We start from the raw sequence: 27212 nt of genomic DNA on the forward strand, positions 1-27212 counted from the left end.
ATAATTTGGTTATCTATATTTGACTCTTCCACATGTTGGTTAAAGTGTTGCATTTATCCTAGACTTTCTGTTTATCTAGAAATTTAAAAGGGAAGCTGTGTTTGTTAAATACTTGTTTGTAATTCCAGAAGAAGATCCCATAGGTTAACATATGTTCATTTGTTATTTTGACAGTTGTACAAAGTAAATTTGATCTCTATACAATTTAGATTGGTTGCAACCTAAACATGATTTAGGTGTGTACAAGGTTAGCATTCACTACAAATCTGTGATCCACATAGTGTGTTTCCTAAGAAACTTCTGAAACCTCATCAAGCAGACTACTAGAGTACTAGAAGTTAATTTCAGTTCTAGTTGAAAGGAATGGTAGCTTGACCATATAATAGTTGTAGACTGTATAATCAATGTGGAAGACAAGATCTGTAGTTATGGATCATTTATTTCAAGATCCTTAAAAGGCTTTCAGGGAGCTCTAAGTCATATGATACAATTACTATACCTTACAAACTCTAACCAGTGTATTAAAGCTGCTCTCAAGTATATAACCATTAATCTTCTGAATTTGTAGATACAGAAAAGATAAATGGACAGCTCATAAAAACTATGAAAGAATACTAAAATGCTGGCATAGGAGTCAGGAGCAGATCTCTCTCTCTCTCTCTCTCTCTTCTTTTTCTTGTTGTTGCTGTTTTTCTCTCCTGAATCCCAAAGGTGTACATAGTGGTTTTTTATCCTTCTTAGGTCTTAGTTATATTCCAACATAAGCTTTTCAACCACACCAAGTAGAAAATACATTTCAAATGGAATTGATGTACATCCCCCCAGTAGAAAACTTTCCAGAATGTTTAGTAACTTCACATGCTGAGCAGCAGACACTAGCAAGCCATGTTAATCAGTTCTGCTTTATAAAAGCAAACAAGGTGGAGAGGAAGTAATGAGACCCTGAAACATCTGTTTGGAGACTTCAAATCCCCTTGGAAGGTTTTGAGTTCTGCCTTAAAGAAACACAACTCCAAAAAATTACAAGCAACTGTGGGAACATTTTCTAGCTCTTTACAAAAGAATAATTACATAAATATTAGTCTGTAAGAAGTAAATTCCTTCTGCCCTCTTTGCCAGTTTTGCTTCTGGTGTAGAGGTGTAATCTTGCCTGACATAACAAATATTCTTACAGCAAGTAAACTTGCTGTCTACATACATACATCAGGTCCATCCTAGTTTTGCTGAAGAAGAAGAGACCAGTTTTGATTGTTATGAAGCTAGATATTTATAGATATTACAGTATTAATAAATAATTCTAGAATTAGAACTGTACAGGACTACGTTCATTTAATGACAATATAATACACAGTCCTGTGTGCATTTCACAGAATTAATAGCTCCTTGATTACCTTATAAAGTTATATGTTAAAAGGCTGCATAAAATAATTTCTCCTTCCTACTTAGTGATGCTTTTAGCAGTGCTTCTAAACTATTATCTGATGTGAAAGTGAAATTTTAAATATGTGTTCTTACTCCTGTTTAGTCAGGATAGTTTAATAGGGAAGTTCATTGTTCTGGTCAATTTTAATTCTTAGTCTGCTTCTGGTTTCCTTTTTAAAGCAGTTGCTACTGACCTCTGGATAATATCTTTTTAAGAAAGGAGGCATGGAAAAAGGGATATTTAAGTCTTTGCTTCTCATGTGGTGTTTGCTTTATTTGGTGTCTTTTTGGTATTTCAAGGAGACAGACATTATTTATTCTTACCTGTTTATAGAATTATTTTTCCTATGTTCTTGGTAATAGGCGTTATCCAGCTAAGTCCTACCAGGGAGACAAACAAGGAGAGGGAAGTGATTCCGTTCTGAAGTGAAATACCTTTGCACTCTTTCTGGATGACAAGCTTCAGAGAAGTGTAATTTTTCTAAATACTCATCAATCTCCTTAATAAAATTTTGAAGTACTCTAAAGTAGTAAGGCTTATGGCTGTTAATGTTTTCTCACAATAAAAGTAGCTCTCCAGAGAGCACTTGTCTTTTTCCTAGTTTGCCTTTTTAGTTGGTTTTTCATCCTAAGCATTTAACAGAACTGTTCTGAAGAAACTATTTTACAAACTACCCACTGAGCCAAGTTTTAGGGCCAGTGTTTCAGCAACAGGTCTTGAGTTCTTAATCCCATAGCTGACACTCAGAGTAAAGTACAGGGTAGCATACACATAAATATGTGCAAGTTTGCATGTGAATTTCCATTTTCTCTAGGTGTACTCTTTCCTGTACACTGGTAATTAGCCTAGGAATGCTCCAGCATGAACTGTATAGGTAGGGATCACTCGTCTATTAAAATGTAATGAGCTGCAGAGTGTGACACACTGGCAATTTGTTAACAGCTAAGTGAGAGGTGTTTTTGATTCATCTTATAGTCTATGCCACCAAAAGCTTGGTATTCCTTCAGTAGCTTAATATTCTAAATAATATTATTTAATATTCTTATAGCTGACCATCCTGTCTGTAGAGCCTTTTTACTGTTAAAGGAATCCATAGCAAGAATAGAATAGCACCCAAATTTGTATGTATTCTTTAGTTGTGTTCTGGTTCTGAAAACTTATTAACATTCCAGTTATTGAAAAAATGTCTTTTGTTTAGTTGTTCTGCAACCTAGATGCAAACACATACTCTTATAGTTGATACTGAACTATAGGAAACCTGCAAATTAAGTTACCTTCTGAACACTTCAAGGTGCTGGAGAAGAAAAATTGAGTTGAAAAAATTCACGTTTCTTGGGCCAAAACACTTGAACTATATGTATTGGCAAAGCATATTTTCCTCCTGGTTGCATGGGGTCCTACAGGATCATCTGATGGTTATTGGCTTTTGGGAAGTGTGTGTACGTCTGTAACAGAGAATAAAATAAGTCAACATTTTCATTTCCAAAACCTTGATTGTCTTCCAGCATTTGTCTTACAGAGAACAACTGGGACAAGATTAAAACTTGCCATACCGGACCTTAGCTTTAAAACAACTCATCTGTGAAAGTCAGCTCATCTGTGTATAAGAAAATCAAATGCTTCCTCTCAGCAGTTTTATACTGCTGGTGGTGTAAATTAGCCTAGATTAATGATTGTAACAAATTGGCATATGCATGTACTTTCATGTAAAAGCATTAATAGTTATTTGTATAAATAATATATTTGTTTTTTGGAAGGCTTGGGAAGGTATTTGTTTTGTGGGGTTAATGGGCACTGAAATTCACTAGCTGAACAGCTGTCCCTAATGTTGACGTTAAAAGGTGAATTTTTAGTTCCACCTTTTAGGCTGCCTGCTTTTCTTTGGCTATGTAGCTGCACTGTGGATTTCTCTCTGCGTTGGAAAAACTGACTATAACAGCAATTTCTTCTTTTCTATGGTCGAGCTGTTTTTGATATTCTTCAAGAGGAAAACATGGGAAAAGTGTGAAAGTAACCTCTTCCTTCCAGTATTCACATTCTGTTTAGTCACTTGCAAAGTAATGCTGCTGCTTCCTTTTATTGGCTGTAAATTCTGTTTTTCTGGGAGGTGGGGCTGAGTTTGAAGCCTTCAGGCTCTATGGAAATATTCTAGCTACAATAAGAATGCCTCCTAATTTAATTTTCACCTGACTTGTAGACTGCATGGAACAGATTGTGCATGGTGAGCCAAAATTGTTTCTTAAGCAGTGGATCAGTGCATTGTGAAAGTGAGCTTCATTCTCTTTACAGGCAAGGTGGTTTTGGGAAGCATATTTTCGATCGATGAAAGCAATTGCTCTTGCCACTCTTCAGATTATCAATGACAGAATTTACCCATATGCTGCCATTTCTTATGAAGAATGGAATGATCCCCCAGCTGTGGTAAGTAAATTTGTTTGATCATAAAACAAATTGTGCATTTGTTTTTTCTCATTTAAAAGGTATATGCAATGAAACTTGGGAATAATTCTGTGTACATGTGTTCAAGTGTGTGTGTGTTGTGTTGGTAACCTGCACAGATGAAGCTAATATATTTTATGACAACTGGCAGAATAGCTAGCAGTTCATTTTATGTCCTGGCGGTGAAATGTGAACTTTTAACTTTTGCTGTTGCACACACTAAATGGCTAGTTTGTTTATATATTTATTTTTCATGCACACACACACACACACTACTCTATTTCTGTTGAACTTAGTGTGAGTTTAATGGTCTTTAAAATTAATGACAGTGGAAGTAGTTGGTGGAAATACTGAAGGTCTTAAAGAACCTGCAAGGCTCTTTCATGTAATTCTAATGAAATAGCTATTCCTATGCTTTTTCTGATTGTATTTCTATGGAATTTGTGTTATACAGAAACAGATGATAAAAGTTTTACTGTGTTTTTTCTTTCTCAAAAAAAATTCACTGATTGAACCCACCTCTTTTAAGAAGAAACACTAGAGTATTAATTAACCTTCTGCACCAAGCAGCTGGTTCTGATTTTTTACCATATAAAAGCCTGCAGATGATTTTCACTCATAATCAGTTAATTTTCTCTGTGTCAAAATATAAAACTTAGTTTTGTTTTACTAATAAAACCAAACTTGTTAACTGTCTCACTTTATGGTAGTTTAGAGACAGTGTCTCTGAAAGCTCAGTAGGAGTGCTCAGGAGGAAGTTTAACTTTACTCTTCAGGCTGATGTGTGAACCGTTGTTGACAGAGTTAGAAGCTCATTGCTGGGTTCCAGAAGATGTTTTTCCATTTCCTAGCCAAAGGCATTAGTAATCTTCTGTTGTCATTGCAAAGAGAGCAAATGTGGCACTTGTCAATGTATAAGAAATTAAGTTGCACAAGAAGTAAGTACATACTTCACAAGAAGGGGATCAGAACCTCTTAGCACCTTTGATGATGCTAGCAAAACAAATACATAGTAAAATAAAGAAAATGGCTTTGGAATTACTCAGTGTTTAAAGGGGACACAAAAACATCTTCTCCTGGGTTTTTTCCTATACTGGAAACCTATCCATTTCAGGGGAAGCTAATCTTACTCTGAGAAACAGGTAGGCTCCTTTTTAATATATACTTGGAAAAAAAAATATATTTGTCCTAGAGGTTTTTCAGCAGAGGGGTTATCACCACAGACATGGCAACATACAGAACTCTGAAAATCTGGAGGGATAGTTAAGAGCAATAGCATGCCAAGGCAGTGCAAGCTGTAGGGAGGAATATTGTATTGATGTGCAAGTGCAAAGAAAAGTTAGAAGGCTGACTGCAGTTAGACTGGAATTGGTCCAGAATGTTGGAGTTAACACCTCATATCATGCCTCTCATGCCACGAATAGTCAATTCCTTGGTGGTTTTATGTCTCAGTTGAAAGAATTTTATGTTTATCTTAGTCTATGAAAATTGCTTAATATGTGCATGAATTCATTTCTTACTTCAATGTGAAACTGAAATATCATTAGAAGTTCTTTTATGGGTTGTGTGAGCTCCATGTTAGCCAGCAACACAGTGTTTGTGACCCTTTCTCAGAGGGTCAATTAAAGAAAACAGAATTCAGATTGGGAATTCTTCAAGAGCAGTTAAATTTGTAGAACAGCAGAACACAATCCTGTGATATCATTAGCTGGGGATTTTGATAGTAACTCTGAGTACGTATGAAAAGATCTTTCTATGAGGCCTTTTCTTTTTTTAAGACAGCTAATACTGTTAGATTTTTACCCTTGTTCTTTCGTTTGAAGCAGGTAACTGGAGCCTTCTCTGGTTTATCTTTGAGATTTTTTTCTGTGAATATATTTTATCACTTTGAGGTGAGAGCATATTATACTTCTGTTCTATAGAGGTGCATATTTTTCAGGACTCAGCTGATTGCTAACTTCAGACCATTTAGAAGGTGATGATCACAGACTCATAGAATAGTTAAGGTTGGAAGGGACCTTAAAGATCATCAGGTTCCAACCTCCCTGCATGAGCAGGGACACCTCACACTAGAACAGGTTGCTCCAAGCCCCATTCAACCTGGCCTTGAACACTGCCAGGGAGGGGACATCAACAACCTGCCAAGGCAACCTATTCCAGCACCTTACTACCGTCATGATGAATAATTCTTCCTCATGTCTAACCTGAATCTCCCTTCTTCCAGTTTAAAACTATTACTCCTTGTCCTATCACTGTACTCTCTGGTGAAATTCCCTCCCCAGCTTTCCTGTAGCCCCTTCAGGTACTGGAAGGTCTTCTTGGAGCCTTCTCTTCTCCAGGCTGAACAGCCCCGATTCCCTCATCCTGTCTTCATAGCAGAGGTGCTCCAGCCCTCTGATCACCTTCATGGCCTTTCTCTGGACCCTCTCCAACACCTACATGTCTTTCCTGTGCTGAGAGCACCAGAGCTGTACGCAGTATTCCAAGTGGGGTCTCACTAGAGCAGAGGGGCAGAATCACCTCCCTGGCCCTGCTGGCTACACTTCTTTTGATGCAGCCCAGCTCTGGGCTCCAGCACACACTGGCTGCTCATGCCAAGCTTCTCATCTACTATCATGCAGAGGAGAATCCTTAGCTAGGGAGGATCCTTGACCATGGTTGCTTACTTGCCTGCCTCCTTGGTTTAAGGTTTCTTTATCTTTGTGTGCTTATAGGGGTGAATTTGCTTAGGATATCACTAGGATTCTGAGAAGTAACAGAAAAATAGAGCTCAGTATAATGTCTTGCTTGTTAATTGTTTTGCTACTCAATTGTTACTACTGCTTCAGATGTGATATTGAGCATTAAAAGCTTGCTTTCTACTTTGACAGTTGGTATATCTCATAACTCTCCAAGGTTCATGTTTTGCTCTGTGTTTTGTTGAGCTATTGCAGCCTCAGGAGTTTGCTTTCAGTTTTATGATTAATCATCTAATTTCAGTCTGTTTCCTATGATTTCATATAGTACTGCCTTTTGTTAATTTGATTGTAGTGCAGTAGAATTTAATCTATTTTGAGGTATCAAACACTTAACAGATTATAGCCTGTAAGTATGCTAAAAAAAAGGAGCTTTTTAGGACCCTCAAATACTCAAGTAAGTTTGTAGCAACAATACCTATGAAGAGAAAGCTGCATCTTTCACAAAAGGCTGCCTGAAGTTTGTGATCACTTGCAAAGTAGGACTGGTAGGGACTTAATGGCTATTGTCTGAAAATATGAAAACAGAATCACAAAATCATCCTGATTGGAAGAGACCTTGAGGATCATCAAGTCCAGCCATAACCTAAATCCACCTACCATAACCTAATCTACCTGTTCAGTGATTAAATCATGTCTCTAAGTACCACATCTATATTTCTTTTAAACATTTCCAGGCATGGTGACTCCACCACCTCCCTGGGCAGCCTGTTCCACTGTCCAACCACTCTTCTGGTAAAGAAATTCTTTCTAATATCCAGTATAAACCTCTCCTGCCACAACTTCAGGCCATTTCCTCTTGCCCTGTCATTATTCACTTGAGAAAAGAAGCCAACTTCCACCTCCCTACAACCTCCTTTCAGGTAGTTGTAGAGAGCAATGAGGTGTCCCCTCAGCCTCCTCTTCTTCAGACTAAACAATCCTAGTTCCCTTAGCCTCTCCTCATAAGACTTGTTCTCCAGACCTTTCACCAGCTTGGTAGCTCTTCTCTGGACGTGCTCCATCAGCTCTACATCCTTCCTGAAGTGAGGGGCCCAGAACTGGACACAGTACTTAAGGTGTGGCCTCACCAATGCCAAGTGCAGGGACACGATCAGTTCGCTGCTCCTGCTGGCCACACTCTTCCTGATGCAAGCCAGGATGGTGTTGGCCTTCCTGGCCTCCTGGGCACACTGCTGGCTCACTTTAAGTTGGCTGTCAACCAGTACTGCCAGGTGCTTCACCATGGTGCTTTCCAGCCACTCATCCCCTAGTCTGTATCTTTGCATGGGGTTTGTTGTGACTGAAGTGGGGGACCTGGCACTTGTCCTTGTTAAACCTCATACAATTGGCCTTAGCCCATTGATCCAGCCTGTCCAGGTCTCTCTGCAGAGCCTTCCTATCCTCAAGCAAATTGACACTTCCTCCCAGCTTAGTGTTATCTGCAAAGTTAGGAAGCACTCAATCCCCTCATCAAAGTTTGTATCAAAGGAAAGGGCTATTATCTTGGACAGTCAGCATAAAAGTGGTATTCATGCATTTAAAATTGGTGAGACACGTTCATGGCTAGATCTGCATATAGATAAGTTTTATTCCTCTTCCCCAGATATTCCTCAAGTCTCAACACAAAGAAACACCTTATATTGAGTCTGTAGTTTCCCAAGAATTTTAAAGCACTATAAGCAAGTATTGTGGCCAAAATCAGCAGTCATGTGCTCTTCTGCAGTTGGATGACTATTTCTCTCTCTATGAGCTACTTTTGAGGTTTTTAATTCACTTATGGTGAATTAACTCAAGTATTTTTCATCATGTAAAACTTACTGAGAAAGAAAAAAAAAAAGTAAGGGGAGGGCCCAGGTGGTTGGAAAGCTGCTTGTTTTGGCATTATTTTGGCTTATATTGGCTGAAAATATTAGTGAGACTGTTGCCTGAGTATGTTCACCACAGCGTGGATGCAGCAGCAGTGCAGGAGGGTGTTTTTCCAGCAAGGGGGAGGATAAGGTACAAAGAAGATAAATGCATATGCAGTTATGTTCAGGTAAGCCAGAAACTGGCTGCTTTGACTTTGTGCATTCTAATGGTTAGGTTTGGGCTGGATTAGAACTAATGATCTGAGGTTTGAGATGTGATCTATTATCTTCAGTTAAGTATTATGCGCTAATAGAGGTGAATTACTTTCTCGCTCTGCTTCTTTATACAGAGGATTTAAATTTTCCTCTTACTTTATCTCATAACTTGCTAACGTATATGGATTTCTGAAAGATTAATAAGACAGAGTTTTCCCAGATTTCCTTATGTGCATTTGTTGAAATTCTTTCAAGCCTATTTATAACGTAGCTGTAAAACATTAGAAGTTTTTTTTTGTCAGGGGCTGCTTTTGAGCTTTGACCTTGGATGATACAGACCATAGTTTAGTAATCACTTGAGAATATCACTATGCTGAACAATAAACATACCAAATTTCATTTCTCCCAGTGAGGCAGAAAACAGCACCATCCTTTGTTTTAAACTAAAATAGCCAAGTTCACTTAGTGCAAAAAGTGCCATTCATTCAGCAAAGCCTCAGTAGGATGTTAATTTACAAAAACTTTGTGCACCTCTGCCAATTACCAGGCAGCTGACATTTGTTAAACAATCAAACAGTTTATTAGATCTTTGAGTAGTATTTTACAGCCCTGCTACCATTTCTCATCTTTAAAGCATTAAGGAAATATTAACATAAATTTATTATTTTTACTTGCAAATGAGAACAAGCTAGCACTTTTCTGGGCAATACACATCTGGTATTTTTTTCATTGAACAATATTAGTTTCTTTTCCTGCTGTATTTTCAGCTACCTTGTGCGATTGTTTGAATCAGCTGGGTGAAATTTTGCTTTGTTTACCATGTTAGAAGATAGATATTCTTTCTTATACTAAATAAATTTCAGTTTATTGGTACGTTTTTGCACTGTTGGTGTTATGGACAGATTGAGTCTACCACATGTAATCAGCTATAAGGACTGATGGTTTTGTGTGTGTATGAAAACTGTTGGTTATCTAACTTACCTGCCCAGAGGTTAGGATTCTTCTCTTGCACAGAAATAGGTAACCTCACAGTTAACTTATGTTGTGTGGCTAGTACCTAGTGTGTAGGTTTATTTCCCTTGTAAATTTATATCCTTTGAGGCACAGATGATTATTTTTTTTTAGTTGACAAAATCAGAAGCTAGATTTAATCTATTTCACTTGAATTATGTTTTAGTTCTTAAGACTATACCTGACTATTTAATACTGTTGCTTTTTATTTCCTCCACTAACTTTTTCTGTGTCTTTAGCTGAGAAGTAGTCATCTATATATACAAATGAAAGGTACGTTTTTAATCTCAGCAAAGCTGGTTTTGAGATGCACCCAAAGAAACAGTACAATTTTGCTGCCATAAGGTGAGAGTCTTGTTCTTACCTTTTTTGTTGCACTACCTGTTGCCTTCTGTGGCTTCATAACTGTGCAGATTTATTTTAGGTAGTGGGAGTAATGAATTATAAAAAATATTTTAAAATAATGGGACTTTGTGGCTTTGGATTCCACGAGTCATCTTTTCAGCAGTACCTGTCTTTTCTGGCTTATGGAACATGAAAGGTCTGTTAAGCTCTGTTTTCCCAATTCAGATTCTGTCATACCCTGGGTTTTTTTTTTATTACAAGCTGCTATGTCAACTTAGAACAGGGGGGGAAAAAAGCCAAAACCACAGAAAAACATGAATCTTTTCTTGGTTCTCTTTCCAATTATTTGAATGTTCTTATCCAAGTTATAATGTTGTAATATTCTTATTCTTAAAAAAGAATGGCAATAAAATTGATGTATTCCAAAAAGCAAATTATTATTACAACTGTAAATATTAACTCAGTTCTTGGTAATTCTTCTCTTCTCACTGCAAATGTATTTATTCCTTTGACACGTTATTGAAATTAAGGAGTTGAAGAGATGAGCCTGAAGCTGAGTCTTTATATCAAAGAAAGTGTTCAGCCAATAGTTTCTGACAGAAGGGCTCAGACAGCTGATTAGATTTAAGTGACTTAACAAAAAAAAGATGCTGGTGTGTTTCAGTTACGTGAGGTATTTGGAAACTCAGAATTCAAGATTCATGACAGTATCAGATTCCATCACTGAAGAAGGAACAGGTAGAAAATTCTGTGGGTCTTGTGGCTAAAATATTTTTGAGGAGGTATAATTTTCATCAAAATGTGAAATGATGGCCACTGCTACTTGGCTTGTGATTCTGCAGAGTGTAAGCACTGTGGTTGGTTCTGAAGAAGTAGAGAGGGTGAATTCCTTTGGTTTTGCCCTGTGACCACTTGAGGATGGGAAGCATGATTAAACACTTTCTCAAAGTATTCAATAGAAACTTATCATAAATAATTGGAGCAAAATAGAATAAATCAAGGCTTTTTTTGGTCTGGTAATTCATAATTGAAACCACATTGAGGTTAGAATCATACTCAAAACAACCCAGCTGAAAAAGCCTTACCCACAGAGGCAGGGAATATATATCCCTGCTTTGCTTAGATGTGTAGAAGAACTGCTTAGCTACTGTTTATGTTCAATACAGTGTTATCTCTGTGCTTTTAAAAGTCAGCGAGTTGTTGTTCATACCCTGTGGTTTCACCAATATGTTGGTTACAACAAGTGTCAAGTCTAGTTGTTGAAAATAAAATACATATGGAGGAAAGCCTTACTGTCTATTTCATGGGAGCAGTTCGATTTTACTGTTCTCAAATGCTGTTGTTGAGTTTTCCCACTAAGTTCTTGGCTCTCTTCTATTGTTTGGGACATCCTACACAGCCTTGTTTTCCTAGAGATCATTTGGTGATGCAGTTTATAAAGTGTCTGCTGTGTCTTTCCGCAAGTATTTTTCAATGGTACTCATTGTATACCCAAATAAGAAGTTTTGGGGTAGGACCCTGTCTTAGTTATATCTGTTATTTTGCCAATACCTTTGAGATTTTGCAGCATATATAATGATTGGCCAGTTCTCAGACCAGTTTTGGTCTTACTTCTGTATCCTGCTAAGAATGGTCTGTTTAAAACTTCTCTGCTAACTTGAACCTAAAGACTCCATATCAAGACCAACCTTAAGCATCTCACATAATGAGAACTCAACTCCCTTAATACCTTCTCCTTAATGTGTTAACTGTTCCTAAAATAGAGTCAAGTTGTTTTTAATAACCAAGAGAGAGGACAATGGATCTATAGTAAAGGAAGACACTTTCTTTCTAAGGCATTATTACACATGCACGCTTTAGTGGAAAGCATGCATGGGACAGCTGCAGCATTCTGAATCCTTGCCTATGTACATGTCCATTTCTGAATTCTCCTCCTTCCCTAGCATTAGGTTATCACTAAGTTCTCACTGTCATTCAGGTCCCACTACTTTGGCTTTTCACGTGAACTGCAAAGAGCTGTCAGATAACTGAGACTGTGAGACGTAAGTGAAATGAGTTTGTTCTTAGGATAGTGGCATTTGAACTTGATCTTTTTTGCCCATAAAAATGATCCATGACAAACAACCTATTAATCTTGGATTAATTATGCTAGCTTCTCTAATGATGTTACCTGGGAGGGCAAGAATGAAGGGTTGTCTTACCCATAGCTGAGTGTCAGCACTTTGTCAAAGGTGATAGATGATCAGTCCTCTGTTGCTGTTTGCTCTTCTCTCTGAGAGTGAAAGTTACTGTGAATTTCTGTCAAGAATGTTAATAAATACGGGACTGGAGCAAATGTTCCTTCACCACTTGGCTTCTTGAGCATTGACTGGGAGAACCCATCCCTATGTCATTATCCATTTCATGCTTTGCTGCCATAATGGAGATTCAATTAGGTTGCTGTTGAATTAATTGCCTATATGGTTTGCTTTTCCCAAGCAGAAATCTGGAAGACTTTAGCAAATTATGGAGGCTTGAATTTGCCTGATTTCCTGCAGAAAGTAGGGTCAATAGGTCTCTAGACTGTAGACACACTCTTCAGGCAGGCAGCAGGGGGTTGGCTTTTAATGGCACTTGAGAGATGCTTAATTGCCTTTTTGAAATGTTTTTCTCAAATAAGAAGCTTGGTTCTCCCATCCATTAGTGAGTGTCTGCAGGCTTTTCCCTCCCTCCATCGTCCTTTAGTAGATGCATGAACAAAAACACCTCAAAAGTTGCCTTATTTATTATTTTTTTTAAAATTGTAGCCAGCAGGGGAGAATTTTCATGCCTTTCTGAAAGTAGTAGAAGTTGGACATTTAAGTAATACACATAAAACTGAGGTTTGTAAGAGAAAGCATGATAATATATAGGCACATATGCATGTGTTCACACATGAACATCTATCTGTATGTTTTACTGTAAGCACTTAAAATAGTCTTAGGTGATAGAAAAGTAATAATCCTTTTCCAAGGATATGATAGCAAGTAAATTTGTTAGGAAATGCTGTGGCCAGAGAGAAAAAGTTGCTAGAAAAACTTCAAGAGGGAGCCATTAATTTAGGTGTCAATGCTCTTCCATAAGTAGGAAATACAACATTATCCATCAATGACTCTACCATTGTTTTTCTTCTGGTAGGGCAGAAATGTTAAGATTTTCTTGGCACTCTACTGGGTAGGGTGTGAAACCTCTGCTTCAAGTATTAATAAATAGAGGTATCTGAAAGTCATTGTAAGAAGCTGCTTGACATTACAAGGGTCATTTGGGTAATAGCAGTCTTGGGATGGGGGTTGTGTGGAAACAAGTCTGTAAAGCTTTAATGAGATGGACTGTGATTTGCTGTAGGAATTATTGAAGCTGGATCAAAATCAGAAGGCTGTCTGCCTCTGCCACCAGTCTTCTGGTAAAATGAGCAAAATTGTGTATTAAAGCTTGAATTTTAGAAAACTTAATAATCTGAACATGCCAGTTGCTAAAGTAATGGATATATATTTTCTGAATTACTGTAGTCCTCTGCTATCACAGGTAGCTACATCCCTTTCATGAATGGAAGTTCCATATTATGCTGTTATTATTTCTACATTATCATATTGCTCCTGTTGGGTAAAAACAAGAACTTCATGCTTTCCGTTAGGAACCTCATGAACAGTTTCTGTTGAATGCATCTTGTACCAGACTTGATAAAATATGTGTAGCTGAAGACCCGTTCATCTTTCCAGCTCTTTTAGGAAGATTGCTAAAGGTTTTTACTCCTACTGATAGAGTACTGATAGAGCCTGTCACATACCTTTAGACCATCCTGGATAAAGCAGTGTGTCAATGCTGTGTCTCTTTTTCACCTCATATATATCCCCCACTTCAGGGTTGATGTGTTTGTAGAAGTAAATTATATTCACATCCTTTTTTTTTATATTTTCCTTTGCCAAAATGGTCAAAATGTTATGATCTCTTTTAGTAAATAGGCTCTCTATTCTACTAATGCTTGAAATTATTATAATTAGAGGGGTCTACCACTAAACATGAGAAGGATGATTGTTGGGTGTATGAAGTAACTGAAAGACTAAGTAAAGAAATGGAAAATGGTAAAGTTTACTTCCTGCAAATATGAGCTGATAACTTTGAGCTTGTAAAACTTGCTTTCCTCTTGATACAAGCAGGCTTATAGCATGAGATTAGGTGGAGGTTCTCACAGTGTTTCTGTAAATTGCTGGCTGTTACTAACCTCTTCTGAGTATTCATGGTTTTTACAGGCTAGGATTCAAGTCTTTCCTGCAAAACAGCATCACTCAGTTTATGCTTTCCTAACTCCCCTTTTCACCTCGTCCCAAAAGGTCTTGTTTTTCCCTTTGCTTCTCAGTCCGACCCCTGCTTGGAACATCAGCTGGAATGGAAAAGTTGAGACTGAAGTGCTGGCACTTTAATTCCTGTCAAATGGCCCCTTCACTGCTTCCTCCCCCATGTTGTTGACTCCAAAGGAGGTTGGCACATTCAGCAAGAATTTAGTTGTCTGTCTTGTCTTTTGCCAGCTGAGCTGACTTCCTTATGCTGGCACTGTGTTGCAGTAAGGCCTTTAAAAAAGAATGCCCTGGTTAAAATTCACAAGGTAATGCTCAGAAATTAATCTTTGCATCTTATGCCCTTTTTTCTTTTTAACAAAAACCACACAAGAGGTGTTTTTTTCACCCTTTAGCACAGTTTTGTGGAAGTTAGTACCTTATTCCTCTTAGTGCCTGCTTTTGCCTTTTTTACTTGGGTGTACCCATTTTATGTTAGGTTTATGTTTTGCTTTCGTTTTGCTGTTGTTAATTCTTTTTAGCTTCTGAAACGTATTGCTGAGTAAGTTTCTTGTTGTTTATAGAGTCCTTACTATAAATATGAATGTCTTGAAATAGGGATTAGTAAATGAGAATTGAGTCATGCTAGCTACGTTCAAGATTCAGCTTGGTTTTTCTTTGGTAATATTAATCTCTTACACGTGATTTTTTACCTAAACCCTCTCATTTGCAACATTACAGCAAGACAAAAATGAAAGTTGAATTAAGAAGGGTTTTGAGAAATTGCTGAAGTCACCTGTTGCCATAGTTGGAGAATCAATGTGCCTGATCTGAGCCAATTAAAAATCTGTCAGTTAGGTGCTGGCTACATTAATTACTCCCTACCGTAATAATTACTCCCTACTGTGATTAAATCACTTTAATCAAATTGTTTTCCTTTTTTCTTTTTTTCTTCACAGAAATGGAGCAGTGTGAGCAACCCACTCTTCCTTCCACTGATCCCACCTCAGTCCCAGGGTTTCACAGCCATAGTTCTTACCTATGACCGAGTGGAGAGCCTTTTCCGAGTCATCACGGAGGTGTCTAAAGTGCCTAGTCTATCCAAATTGTTAGTTGTCTGGAACAACCAGAATAAGAATCCACCAGAAGGTAAGACCCCCGTGGTAGGTGTGATGGAGGAGAGTGAAACGGAGGGTAGAATGCCTACTTGCACCTGTTACAGAATGATCTCTCTTCTACTTCATTAATATGTCTTTGAATAGTATTTCATGGTTACTTTCAAAATAATAAAACTGGATTTTTTTGGGTGACAATGTTTTTGAAAGTGAAATGAGACAAGCCAAAGTAGATTAAAAGAAAAAAAACATACCAGTGGTTGTGCAGCTGACTTCTGAATCAAAGGTAACAGATGCAACAGTTACAGAAACATTTCTGGCTTTATTCTGGGGAGCAGTAAGGAGAGACCCATCTGTGATTTGTCAATGCTGGATTTTATTTCTCTGTAGAGATTTATCACAGTGATACTACTGCTAGGCTGTTTCCTAGGGCAAGTGTTTTTCAAAGCAGCAAAGTCATTTGAATACTTGGAGTTATAAAATAAATTAATATTTTGACTGATGAAATGAAATCTTGGGACATTTTGGGTAGCTAAGAAGTAGTTCCCATGCCACCAGAATGTTGTGTGAAAATGCTACAGCTAGCCCAGTAGGACAAGATGTGTGCCTTTTTCTAGAAGATTCTGGTTTCAACACATATGATACTATATAGCTCTTTATAGTCCTTATGAGTGAATCAGGTGAAGTCTGCACAATATTTTTAATGGTTTTAATTCGTGTTTATTGTAAGATGAGAGCACATTCACAGACCTTTCCCCCAGTGATTTAAATGTGTAGCTTTTAAGATTTGGTTTCAAAAGTCTTTTAATGACTCTACTGTGAACTCAGAGTCATAAATCTCTGAATTAATTTGTTTAATTTTCAGTAGCTGAGGTGTGCTTTGCTGGCACGGATATCTGCTGGCTTGGCATTCTGCCATACTGTGTCCTCTCATGCCAGGCCTTCAGTCTCAGGCTGCCCAGTCATCATAGCTTGCTGCCTATGTTTTCAAACCCAAGATTCTAGTCCCACGTTTGTCTGTGTCCATCTGTCTCCCACCAGCTCCCTCTTTTCTCAGCCCTGGGCTGTCTGTTTTTACTCTTCTCCCAGATTCTCAGCTGGAAGAAGAGGTCTTGACATTGCTGAATTCCTTTTTGAAATCAAGGTAGCTGGGCTTGGCCTGTGGTAATATCTCCAGTGCCAGGTAGCCACTCCAATGTGGCTTGTTTTATTTCCATGCTTACTGCTTCCTAGGGTGAGCAGAACACTAATACTAAAATCCTGAGCATTGTTCTGGGCAATTAAAGCCTCCTGATTCTAGATTAGCTGCAAATGAGTTTGTTTCCCATACACTACATAGAAATCTCATTCTCATCTGAAAACGTAGTGATTTTGTGTGGGAGAAGAAACGTTGCCTTCTAGGAATAAGTGTTCAAAACCATGCTATATTGGGTGGCACAGAGCCTTGTGGATTCTTCTGTAGTGAATGAAGCGTGTTGTTAGGAATCCTTGCTTTGTAAATATCTTTTCAGAGGCTTCAGCTGCTGCTGTTTTCCACTATTCCAAGTTAGCTGTTCTGCATAGTGGCAAGATGCAATGTAAAAATTAATCCCTGACTTCTCTCAATTTACCATCTTCTAACAGCTTCTCAGAGCCAAGCTGTTGCTACCATTCACTTGGCCCATTTGCCATTTTGGCAACTTGCTCCAGTTTCAAGCAGAGTAGGTTTATTGTTTGCTTTAAAAAGTGTTCTGTAATATTGCTGTGCTAAAGACCTCAAGTTTAGTGACTTATTAAATGTTTTGCAGTCCTTTAGAATGAGAAGTGTTGCATATAAATTGATGATAAGTGGAATTTTTGCAGTAAGTTTTTTCTAAAAGCAAAAATGCTTAGTGTTACATTCAGTTATGTGATCAGTGAATGCAGGTGGATTTAGCCCAAATTGATTATTTCCGCATTTCCCTAGAGTGATTCTGAGATACAGGAGAATTGAAGCAAATAAATTATTAGAATGATTGTTTTTGTTAAAATGTTCTATTAATCTTGCATTTAGAATTTCTTGAAAATTAAAGTGTGTTTAACTTTTTTCTGCCTCAATTGCCACTAAGTCATAAACTAGTTTAAAAAAAACAAACACCTTTGCCTATAGGGCTTTAAATTGTGGATTTTGAGAGCACAGTCGAAAGCAGAGGCAGTTTTGCCCTAACATTAGCCTAAGCATTGCATTGCTGCAAGTAACTATTTGTTTCTAGCATCCCATGTCCCTTTATTGTTGTCGTAACTATTGTAATCTCTTGGCCTATGGCTAGAGAGAGGTCAGTTTGATTAAATTAACTTCTTTTATTCCAGATCCATGCTGAGCATTCCACTTGGCTCTTCAACCAGTCTCTAGTTCAGTCTGTCTATTAGTGATCCTAATCCTTGGACTTCAAAGCTTCTGCTGTTTATAGCCTGTTAAAGCCAGGAAGTTTCTGATGGATTAGAGCAAGGAATGAGTTTGAAGTTTGTAATGTGCACCACTGTCACTGATAAAGTCTGGTTTATTACCCTACAGTAGTATCTGCACTTTTATGGCTATTTGCTTTTAATTGGTTATAGTAAAGCTGAGGTACTTAACCCCCTAGAGCATCAAGTGCAGTACTTCCTGGTCCTTCCCATGGAAGGGACAGCCTTTGGTACAGGAGCAAACTTGGGCTTTTGTCGTTGCAGCCCTCTGCGTGTTTGTTTTGCATGTGTGAGAGGCCTGGGTGAAGGACATCCAAGTTGCCATCCTTAGTGATTGTGTGTGGTAAATTGAGAACTGGATTTAGATCTCCCGAGATGTAGCTAGGATAGTGCCACATAAATACGACACGTGGCTGCTTCTTTCTTTCCTCTGTCAACATCAGAAAAGTACTATAATTGAAAATGGCATTATTATCGAAGCAATGTGTGTTGGAAATAGAGGGGATCTGTCCCTAGCAGTGGAAAGTTTTTAAGTACATGCAAGTTGTAAAATTAATGTTGGATGTTGTTGGTTGTTTGGTGTGGGTTTTTTAAATGAATGCTTGCATACTTGTAGTAAGGCTTTAAAGTAATGAAACTCAGCAAACTCAGGACTTCAAAGAAAAACAGAATAAAAATGAAATATTGAATTCTAAATATTGTACAAAATTTAAGTTATTGCACCCCTCAACAAATGCAGCATTCCATAAAATAAAAAAACTTTTTGCTTGTCCTCAGCATTTAATAAGTTTGAGTGGAAAGGTGTATTTGGCAGCATGACCTGAAAATGAGCAAGTGGTGAATATTGACAAGACTGAATTATGGTCACTTGGCTATCAGTACTGCTGAACATCCCTCAGTGCAGGGAGGAGGCTGCAGCTGATCTCAACTGGTGTGCTTTCAAATGAGAACAGGTGTGAGGAATGTGCAAGGTATATAGAGTACAAACTCCTTGCAAATCTAGGCTTGCCAAGGCAGACTCCACTCTCTTATGACTGACAATTTTTGTGTCACATTGGGTGATAATATATAAAGTAAACTGCTAAGAGGGCAACTGAGTAGGTGAACACCAGACTGGAAAGTTTTCACCCAAATAACACCCAAAAGTATGAAGTTGAAGGAAAAGTAGCTACATGTATATGGGCTAAAACTCAGTAGCCTGTTTAAAGCCTGTTTTTCCCTCTGATCTATGAGTTTGGAAGGATTGCTCTTGTAACTTAAAATGTTTGAGAGCTGCGTGTGTGATTCTGAGCCCATCACTCTGTTCCCTTTGGAATCACTGAAGGGAAATGAGCACCTTCATCTAGTCTGCATTAGGTATTTTTTTAAGATGAACTAAATAATCCCTCCAGAAGTACCCTTTTTTCCTCCCCCGCGTATGAAGGAAACACAAAGTGGCTTCTGCAAGCTTAAATGGCTGACCTGAAGTCACCTACCTGTCTGCTCTGAGTTGCTACTGGTTTTTCCATGCTGATACCTGAACACAGTGAAGGACACACAGACTATCTCACAGGCTCTTGAGAAGACCTAGAGTATAAAACTGCAATGTAAGTAGCATTATTCATGCTTTTGTTATTAGGTAGAATCTGAGATTTTTAATTGGAAAATTCATGTCTGCTTTGAAATAAAAGTAAAATGTAAATATGTTAAAATATAAAGAATAAAGGAAGCTGCCTTTTAGAGGTTTAATCTGAGTACCTTCAAAACACGTACAGATATGTATGTATCCTAGCTGTGTAACCAGTAGCTTAACTGGCTATTCCCATTTTACAGCTTCAGAAACTGGGGTACACAGAGGTGAAGTCACTCAGTAATTCAGCTTTAGATCACAGAATTGGTCAAGAAGGTCCTGTGTTTTGGCCTTTATTTTGCTTTGTTCAACACACCACCACCCCATGCTTTGTATTTGAGACATATCATAGGCAAAGGTGTGTGTAAAGGGGTGGAAGCTTTACTGTGTATTTTGAGGTCTTCACTAGATCTGTGTGCCAAAGTCAGAACACTGTGCTTTGGGTAAGACTGGAAACCAAGGTTCTAATCTTTTGAGTTCAGAATATGAGCAGTGTCTTAGGAGAAAAAAATAATTCAAATACAACAGGCAAATCTTTGAGCAACACAGATTTTTAAGTTTTCAGAGTGCTTATGATGGTAAAACATTGGATGTTATATTTGAAGTCACAGAGAGAAAATATCACATATGATAAGGAGTTTAATCTGAAACCTTAAAGCTTTATGGAATCATCTTGTGCATCTTACGTGCTGTCTGGATTTAGGGGATGTGGTCTCTACTGTGTCTTTGGCTGAGTTTTGCATATATTCTCAGCCATACAGGGTATGCAGGAAGCCTGTCAACCCAGCAGTAATGTCAGCAGGCTCGTGATTGTGTGTATAATATTAATAAAAAGATTAGCGGCTTTGAAATATTCTAAGAAAAGTTATTTTATTTTCTTACTCACTCTGTATCCATTAAAATAAACATTGTGGTCCAAGTGTCTGCTGCTGGGAATATTTGCATAGACAGGATGTTTTTTCATTTCCTTCCTCAGCCAAATACTTTTGCCTTTTCGTTTGAGTTTGTCTAAATTGGTAGTTCTGCAATTCAAGAAAATACCTGTGATATAAATTTCCACTAATGTTTCATCATGTTCATTTCAGACAATTGTAGAAATCATTTTGTTAACCCCATAAATGGTATGAAAATGTATAAATGCATTACTGTTAGTATATATACAAGCTACAAATAAAGTGTGTTAGCTTGATTCCTTTTTAGGTGCAGTTTTATAGAATTGAAAAATGCATTTTAAAGAATGTGTACTTTCTGTGCAGTTGTATTGGTAATGGTTCCTGGAGCTAAGTTGCTGATACACTTGGAATAAGATAGAGACTTTTGGGTATTACTGCAGTAATAATATTTGTATTTCAGTTTGGTACTGTTAATGGACAATATTGATGTAAAACTTAAGATACTTACTGCATCTTAAGAAAGTGCTAACTTAAAAAAAATAATAATAAAATCTTGGGTGGCAGGGATTTTTTTGCATGCTATACCATAGCCAGCACTGGTAGGAATGTTTTTTTGAACATTTCTTTAGGTTTTGCTTCCTGACAACAGAATTAAGGCATTTTCCTTGATTAGGTAGAGAACAAATGCATCATGGTTTTAGTCTTCCATGAATCATCTTATGAATTGCAATGTTATTTCTCAAGGAAGTCTAGAAATTTAGCCTAACAAACTCAGCCTAACGAAACTGGGCTCTAAATAATGGCCTAGAAACCAGTGTTCTATTTTGTTGTATGGAAGAGAAATTATGTGAATTACTGTAGACAAATATAAATATTGTAATGTAAGTAGAAAGCATCTGTTTTGAACAGGTAGTTCAAAGTTGAAGCAGTTGAAGTGCCGGAATGAACTTTTTCAGTCAGCCATTATTGAAGGAATTCTGGCAATAAATAGATGTAATATGCTTGGTGTTGTTTCTGACAGTTTTTTGAAACTTCAGATTCCAGTTAAGTTTTGCCGTGCAGTCTTGAAGACTAAAAATGTACTTTTTAGGCTTCCATCATTGATTTTGATTAATTTAATTCATACAGACTATTGTTGACCAATTAGAATGAGCTTCAAATGAAGGATTTTATAAAAGATCAGATATGAGAGCTGAGCATGGTGTGTGGGATTCTGTGCAAATGCAGGTACATACAAAGGAGCATGCTTACAGATGATTTCTCCCAGTTTTTTATTGATGTTATTCTACTTTGGACAACATCTGGAAAGGATTTTTCTGTTTACAGTTCCAAATGGGCTCCATAGAAGCTGTGGGAAGTTTGAGCTAGATACGGATTAATACTCTGGTGCCAGGTTATCATCAGGCATGGGATATTCCTAGCTGTTGTTTCTGTGATAGTAAAACAGGGGAAATGCATGTTTGGATGAGCATCTTCATGTGAGTCATCAAAATGCTACTGTTTTAGCCAGTAAGTGGATCTTATTAAAATTTTAATTTGTGATAGTCCTCTTAATGCTGGCAAGCATCCAGTTTTTGCCAACAAGAGTACACACTGCACTTCCAGCTCTTCATTATGCTTTCCTGCTGCTTCCAATTGCAATTGCAACAAACCATCTGCATTTAAGTATCACTTGCTATTTTGGAGCTTGATACCACTTAGAATGAGTGTCTCGAGAATATTGGTTAGCTCTGCACAGCAGCTGTATTGATTCTCAGTTTCCCTAGGTTGAATGTTGAAATTGGAAATGGTTTATTAATAATTAGAGTAAGTAATTTCCTAAATAAATACGCTTTGGTCTGCTGATTGGATAGATAATGCATCTGCTGCTGAAGGGCCCCTCGGGTACTATTAACTTCCTAGTGTCTCAGAAGTAAGAATTCAGGGAATGATGTATTTAACAACATGATGGTACCATTTCTCTTTGAGAAGAGATAATGCACTCCATAGAAGTACTGCTTTCTGTTCTTTTTAATGAACCCTCTTTTATGTATGATGTCACTATTCATTTTAGAGCTGAGAAACAGGGCTGGCTTTCAGACTAAGAATTCATTTTTATATCTAAGCATTTTGCAAGCTTTTGTTACTTAGTTTTTTGTTAGAAACGTATGATGGCAACCCTAGGCATGTGTGAAAAGTGAAAAGAGGTTTTTTTGTGTGGTATTCCTTCAGGTTGTTGCCTCCCTTGTGATTGTTCCCCCTTCTCTTCCTTATGTTTTTTGTGTAAATTCACTGGGAGTTGTAGCTGAGGAATAGGTATTTAGAGAATGGAGGGGTTTGTTCCTCTTCAGTATGAGTGTTTTAAATGGAATGTAATTATGGCACTTTTCTTGATCCTGCAGTTTTTGGAAATCATATTGAAATAATTCTTGAAAAATTTGCTGTGAGATGCAGGCTTGCAGCATTGATGGTGGGATTATGGGCTGGCCAGAAATACAGCCATGGATGTGGTTGTTAAGGATTGCAAGCCCATTAGAAGAGGAAGCTGCATTTGGAAGTTAGGAAACTGCTGATTTTGTGTTTAGAATACCACATGGTGTTTTCTCTGGGCAGCTCCTGCAGTCAGTGCATCAGTAGTCCTAAATAGCACAAAGTGCCAAGAATGCCCTGAATCTTGCTGCCAAAGACCAAGTGTGTTGTTCAAACACTCTCCTCATCATTATTTCAGTACGATGTGCAGTAGAAGGTGCCTGCCATTCTCTTCTTTGTATATAAATTTACTTTTATAAACTCAATAGAGCTTTATTTTCATATTTTATCTCTGTCCTCTGCTGCATCACAGAAAGTCCTCACTGGTTTTTTAAAAAAAGTGAGAACATTTCCTAGTCCAAACATCCATTTTTACTTTTGTATGCTTGAAGATTCTCATGCCATCCTGTCATCCTTCATCTACATTCTTGTCTTGGGTTTCTTTTATCTTTATCATACTATATTAAATTATGTAGTGCCTTCTTACTGTAAGATTAAAGCATTTGCCTTGATTATAATGAAGTGTATTAAACTGAGAATTTTCCCCATATAAGTTTTGTTAGTGCTGAGGTTTCTCATGACTTTCCAAGCAGTATCTGAAAACTTGGAGCGTGGTATTACACAAATGGCAGACCCTGTCTCTGATTTCTCTTTAAGCCACATTTCTCCTATGTGTAAAAAAAATAGAGTACAAAGACTTATTTTCTGTGGTCTTCTAAAATAAATATAGACAGCTTAAACTTCCTGATGGGTTATTAAACTTCGACTTCTGAAGTAGTTGTCTTTTTTTATTGACTATTTACTTCTTTTTTAGTTCTGCAGCAGGGCTCATTTTGGATACTTGATTCTCTGAGTGGAACCTGCTGTTCTTTATGATCCTCATTTTTGCCCAGGCTGCCAAAGTGGCTATCCAGGTGTCATCGTGCCATGACATCTCCCATGTGCTTCTATCTGTCTAAGTACAGCAACTTTCAGTATCAGATCAGCCCCCAAGCAACAAGTAGTCTTATTCTGTCTTTTGTTTTTGCATACTGCAGAGTAACTGGCACCTCAATGTCTTGTTCAGAGTTTCTCCCAAATTGTAATATTTTTCCATTCATTAATTTAAGTCCAAATTCTGAAACTTTTTTTTTCTCAAAAGGACAAATATTTTACACTAATACACCTCCTTTTGAAAATTGGTCATTTAGAGAAACTTTGCAAGACCTTGGTACATCAGGTGGGTTTACCAGGATTTCCTGACATCTGAGATACAGGTTTATAATTGGATTACACCTTCATTTTTCATACACTTCTCATTAGTTTTTCTTCTGTTACTGTATTTTTATGCTGTTGATATTTGTTGTTATTAAGCTATCAAACAGCTGATTTTTCAAAGAGCTAGAAGTTGAAGGTATCCACGTTTGCTTGCTTTTCTGAATTATTATTTTTCAATCCTACTGACTTTTTGGTTTTGTTTTTTGTTTCAGTGTATTCCTGGACTGAAATAAGATCTTTGTTGCAATCTGTAGTCTTTTTTCTTTGTGTAGTAGATGTGACAGGAAGAAAAGCCTAGAAAAGGGAGTACTTTGTTGATACTTACAAATACAAATTTACAAATGTTTACAATGACAATTCAGATTGCTATGGAAACACTTGTGACAGTGGAGTCTCTTCAGGATCTATCAGCCTGCGTACAATTATTTGATACCAATTTTGGGATGATAATTGGGTAATTAAAGGCAATTAACATAAGAGCTTAAAGACGCATGAAAATATTAAACAGTTTACAGTGTTTCTGAGGCCATGATGTGTGTCCTTTTGAGGTACCTGCAACTACCTTATAAATATGGGTACTTTCATGTTGTATGATAAACCCAGTAAGAAAGCAGTGAGTTGACCCAAGAGTACTAATTTCCAGTAAATGGCTCCAGTCGTTCAGTGTTACTGCCTCCTGAGATGAGGGTGATGAGTAAGATGAAAATTTTTGAATTTCAGTAGTGTCCTACTGGAATAATTGTTTCAAATTATGGTTCAAGCAGAGGATTTCAAAGACCTTACAATACTAAGAATAAATTAGCTCAGTGCACTGTAATTGGAATGCATGGCTCTTGGCCATTTTTTTTGGAGCCCCAAGGCACTTGCTGTGTCTCCCCAGCTGCTGGCTAAGCATGACTTCCATTGGAGCCCATCACAGCAGAGTGGCTGAATCCTTCCAGCTGGCTGCTAACCAATATTGTAAGTCACTGAAGAATGCATTGGTGTTTGAGGTGGTGCCTCTTGCCTTATACTAGAAGAAAAAGAGGTAAAACGGTACAAGAACCTCTATACATGTCAAATACAGGCCATGGTCTACAAGATCAACCAGATAAAAGTAGATTTTACAGTCACTTTTTCACTCTCACAGGAAACACCTTGCGGTGGGAAACTGAGTACAAATTTTGCTGGTAAAAATCACTCTGTATTTCTTCTTTTTTGGCCACCCCAGCATGCCAATCCTTCTTTTTAAAATACATCTTCAAGAAAAACCGACCTTTGAAGACTTGCTGTGGTTTGGAAAGACAGCTTTGTTTTCCCAATGAAGTAGTGCTTGGGCTCTATTTTTAAGCAGTGTGTAGCTCTGTGTTTTATTTAAGAGTGTTGTGTGAACTGTTAAATCTGAGGGGCTCAGTGGCAATGAGGATGAGGACACTCATTCGTGGGATAAAGTTTTATGTGTAGGTGTTCATAGGCTTGTAAAGTTTGAGGCAGAAAGGATGGTAGTATCATGTGGGTTGACCTGTCAGTCGTGAGTCACCACATCACCTTCCTTTTCAATCCAGTGACTGCTATCTAACCTGGGCACCTCTTCTGCAATAATACCCAGTCTTGTTCAAAGACAAGATATATGGCATCAGCTGCTGTCCTTGGTAACTTCCTTTAGATGCTATTAAAAATGTCTGCCTTACTTATATTTGAATTTGCCTGGCTTCAGATTCAGTCATTGTTTTTTTATGTCTTTTTCCAGTTGGTTGAAGATACGTGGCATTTTTCTTCCTGTGTATACTTGTACATACTAATCAAACTCACTTTTTGTTGCGCCTTTAACAGGCTAAACAGATTGGTCTCCAAGTTCCACCATAAGACATTTTCTCCTGCCCTCATTTAACTTATGTTCTTTCCTGTTTTCCTTTGAAAAATAAACCAGAAACAAATAGCATTTCCTCTGACTGTGTCTGCCCACAGGGAAAATTGCCCTCCACTCCTCTTCCTCCATTTCTTACTACTTATAAATCTACATCATGATAATGACATTAATTCATTTTGCCCCAGCAGCACCGAGGTCTGCTCTGACCCCTTAATCCTTTTCAGCAGCTGCTCTTAGAGAAAAAGTTGCCTTCATCATTGTGGTATTTAACTGTGTGTTGAGTTGTGTCAGGCTGGTTTTTGTTCAAATGCACCTAGTTTACTAAGCAGTCCAGAGTGCTCTGTATGACCTTATTGTCCTCACTGTTTTTCATGTCTCCAGGCTTTGCATCACTTGCTAATTGCATTGACAATTTGTATGGATTTCAGACCACTGATGAAAATTTCAGTGGATTTGGGCCCAGTGTCAGTTCTTAGAGATCACAGGATTACAGAATGGCTGAGCTTGGAAGGGATCTCTGGAGGTCATCCTGTTCAACTTCTGTGTTTAAGCAGGGTCACTTAGAGCAGGTTGTACAGGACCATCTCCAGATGGCTTTTGAGTATCTCCAAGGATGGAGACCCCAGCCACCTCCCTGGGCAACTTGTGCCAGTGCCCAGTCATCCTCACAGTAAAAAATCGTTTCCTAACATTCAGAGTGAGCCTTTCAGTTTGTACCCATTGTCTCCAGTCCTCTTGCTGGGCAACACTGAGAAGAGCCTGGCTCTGTCTTCTATGCACCTTCTCTTCAGGTTTTCTACATATTGATGAGGCCCTTCCTGAGCCTCCTCTTCTCTGGGCTAAACAGTCCCAGCTCTCTCTGCCTTCAAAGGAGAGATGCTCCAGTCCCTTCATCATTTTCATGGCTCTTTGCTGTGCTGTCTCCTGTACGTCCATGTCTCTTGTACTGAGGAGCCCAGAACTGGACACAGTACTCAGCTGTGGCTTCACCAGTGCTGAGTAGAAGGGATACACCCTTTGAGGTGTATCCTTACACACATTTTCATTTGACACAGAGAACAACTTACACATTCTCTGATCAGTTACTTTGTAGTTGGTTTAAAGTAACTTATTTTTCTTATCATGTACAGTTGTCATCCTGTCCATTTCACCAGTCTAAGAAACTGAAGTGTTCATCTATTCACTGTTCACAAAGTACTTAGGTTCATCTTACAATGCTCTCTTTTGCCTTAGGTTTTCATTAAAATAAGTTCATTGTGAAGACCAC

At 37.9% G+C, this 27212-nt stretch overlaps 1 protein-coding gene across 1 annotated transcript in view; it reads left to right on the top strand.

The window, feature by feature from the left end:
- Positions 1-27212, top strand: part of EXT2 (exostosin glycosyltransferase 2) — a 91705-nt gene that overhangs the window by 47603 nt on the left and 16890 nt on the right. Inside the window, exon 8 of the mRNA XM_009999500.1 lies at positions 15250-15439. Coding sequence (XP_009997802.1) covers positions 15250-15439 — 190 coding nt within the window. The remainder of the gene's footprint in view (positions 1-15249; positions 15440-27212) is intronic.

The sequence above is a fragment of the Chaetura pelagica genome, unplaced genomic scaffold, assembly GCF_000747805.2.
Source record: "Chaetura pelagica isolate M959 unplaced genomic scaffold, ChaPel_1.0 scaffold55, whole genome shotgun sequence".
In the NCBI taxonomy this organism is placed as follows: domain Eukaryota; kingdom Metazoa; phylum Chordata; class Aves; order Apodiformes; family Apodidae; genus Chaetura; species Chaetura pelagica.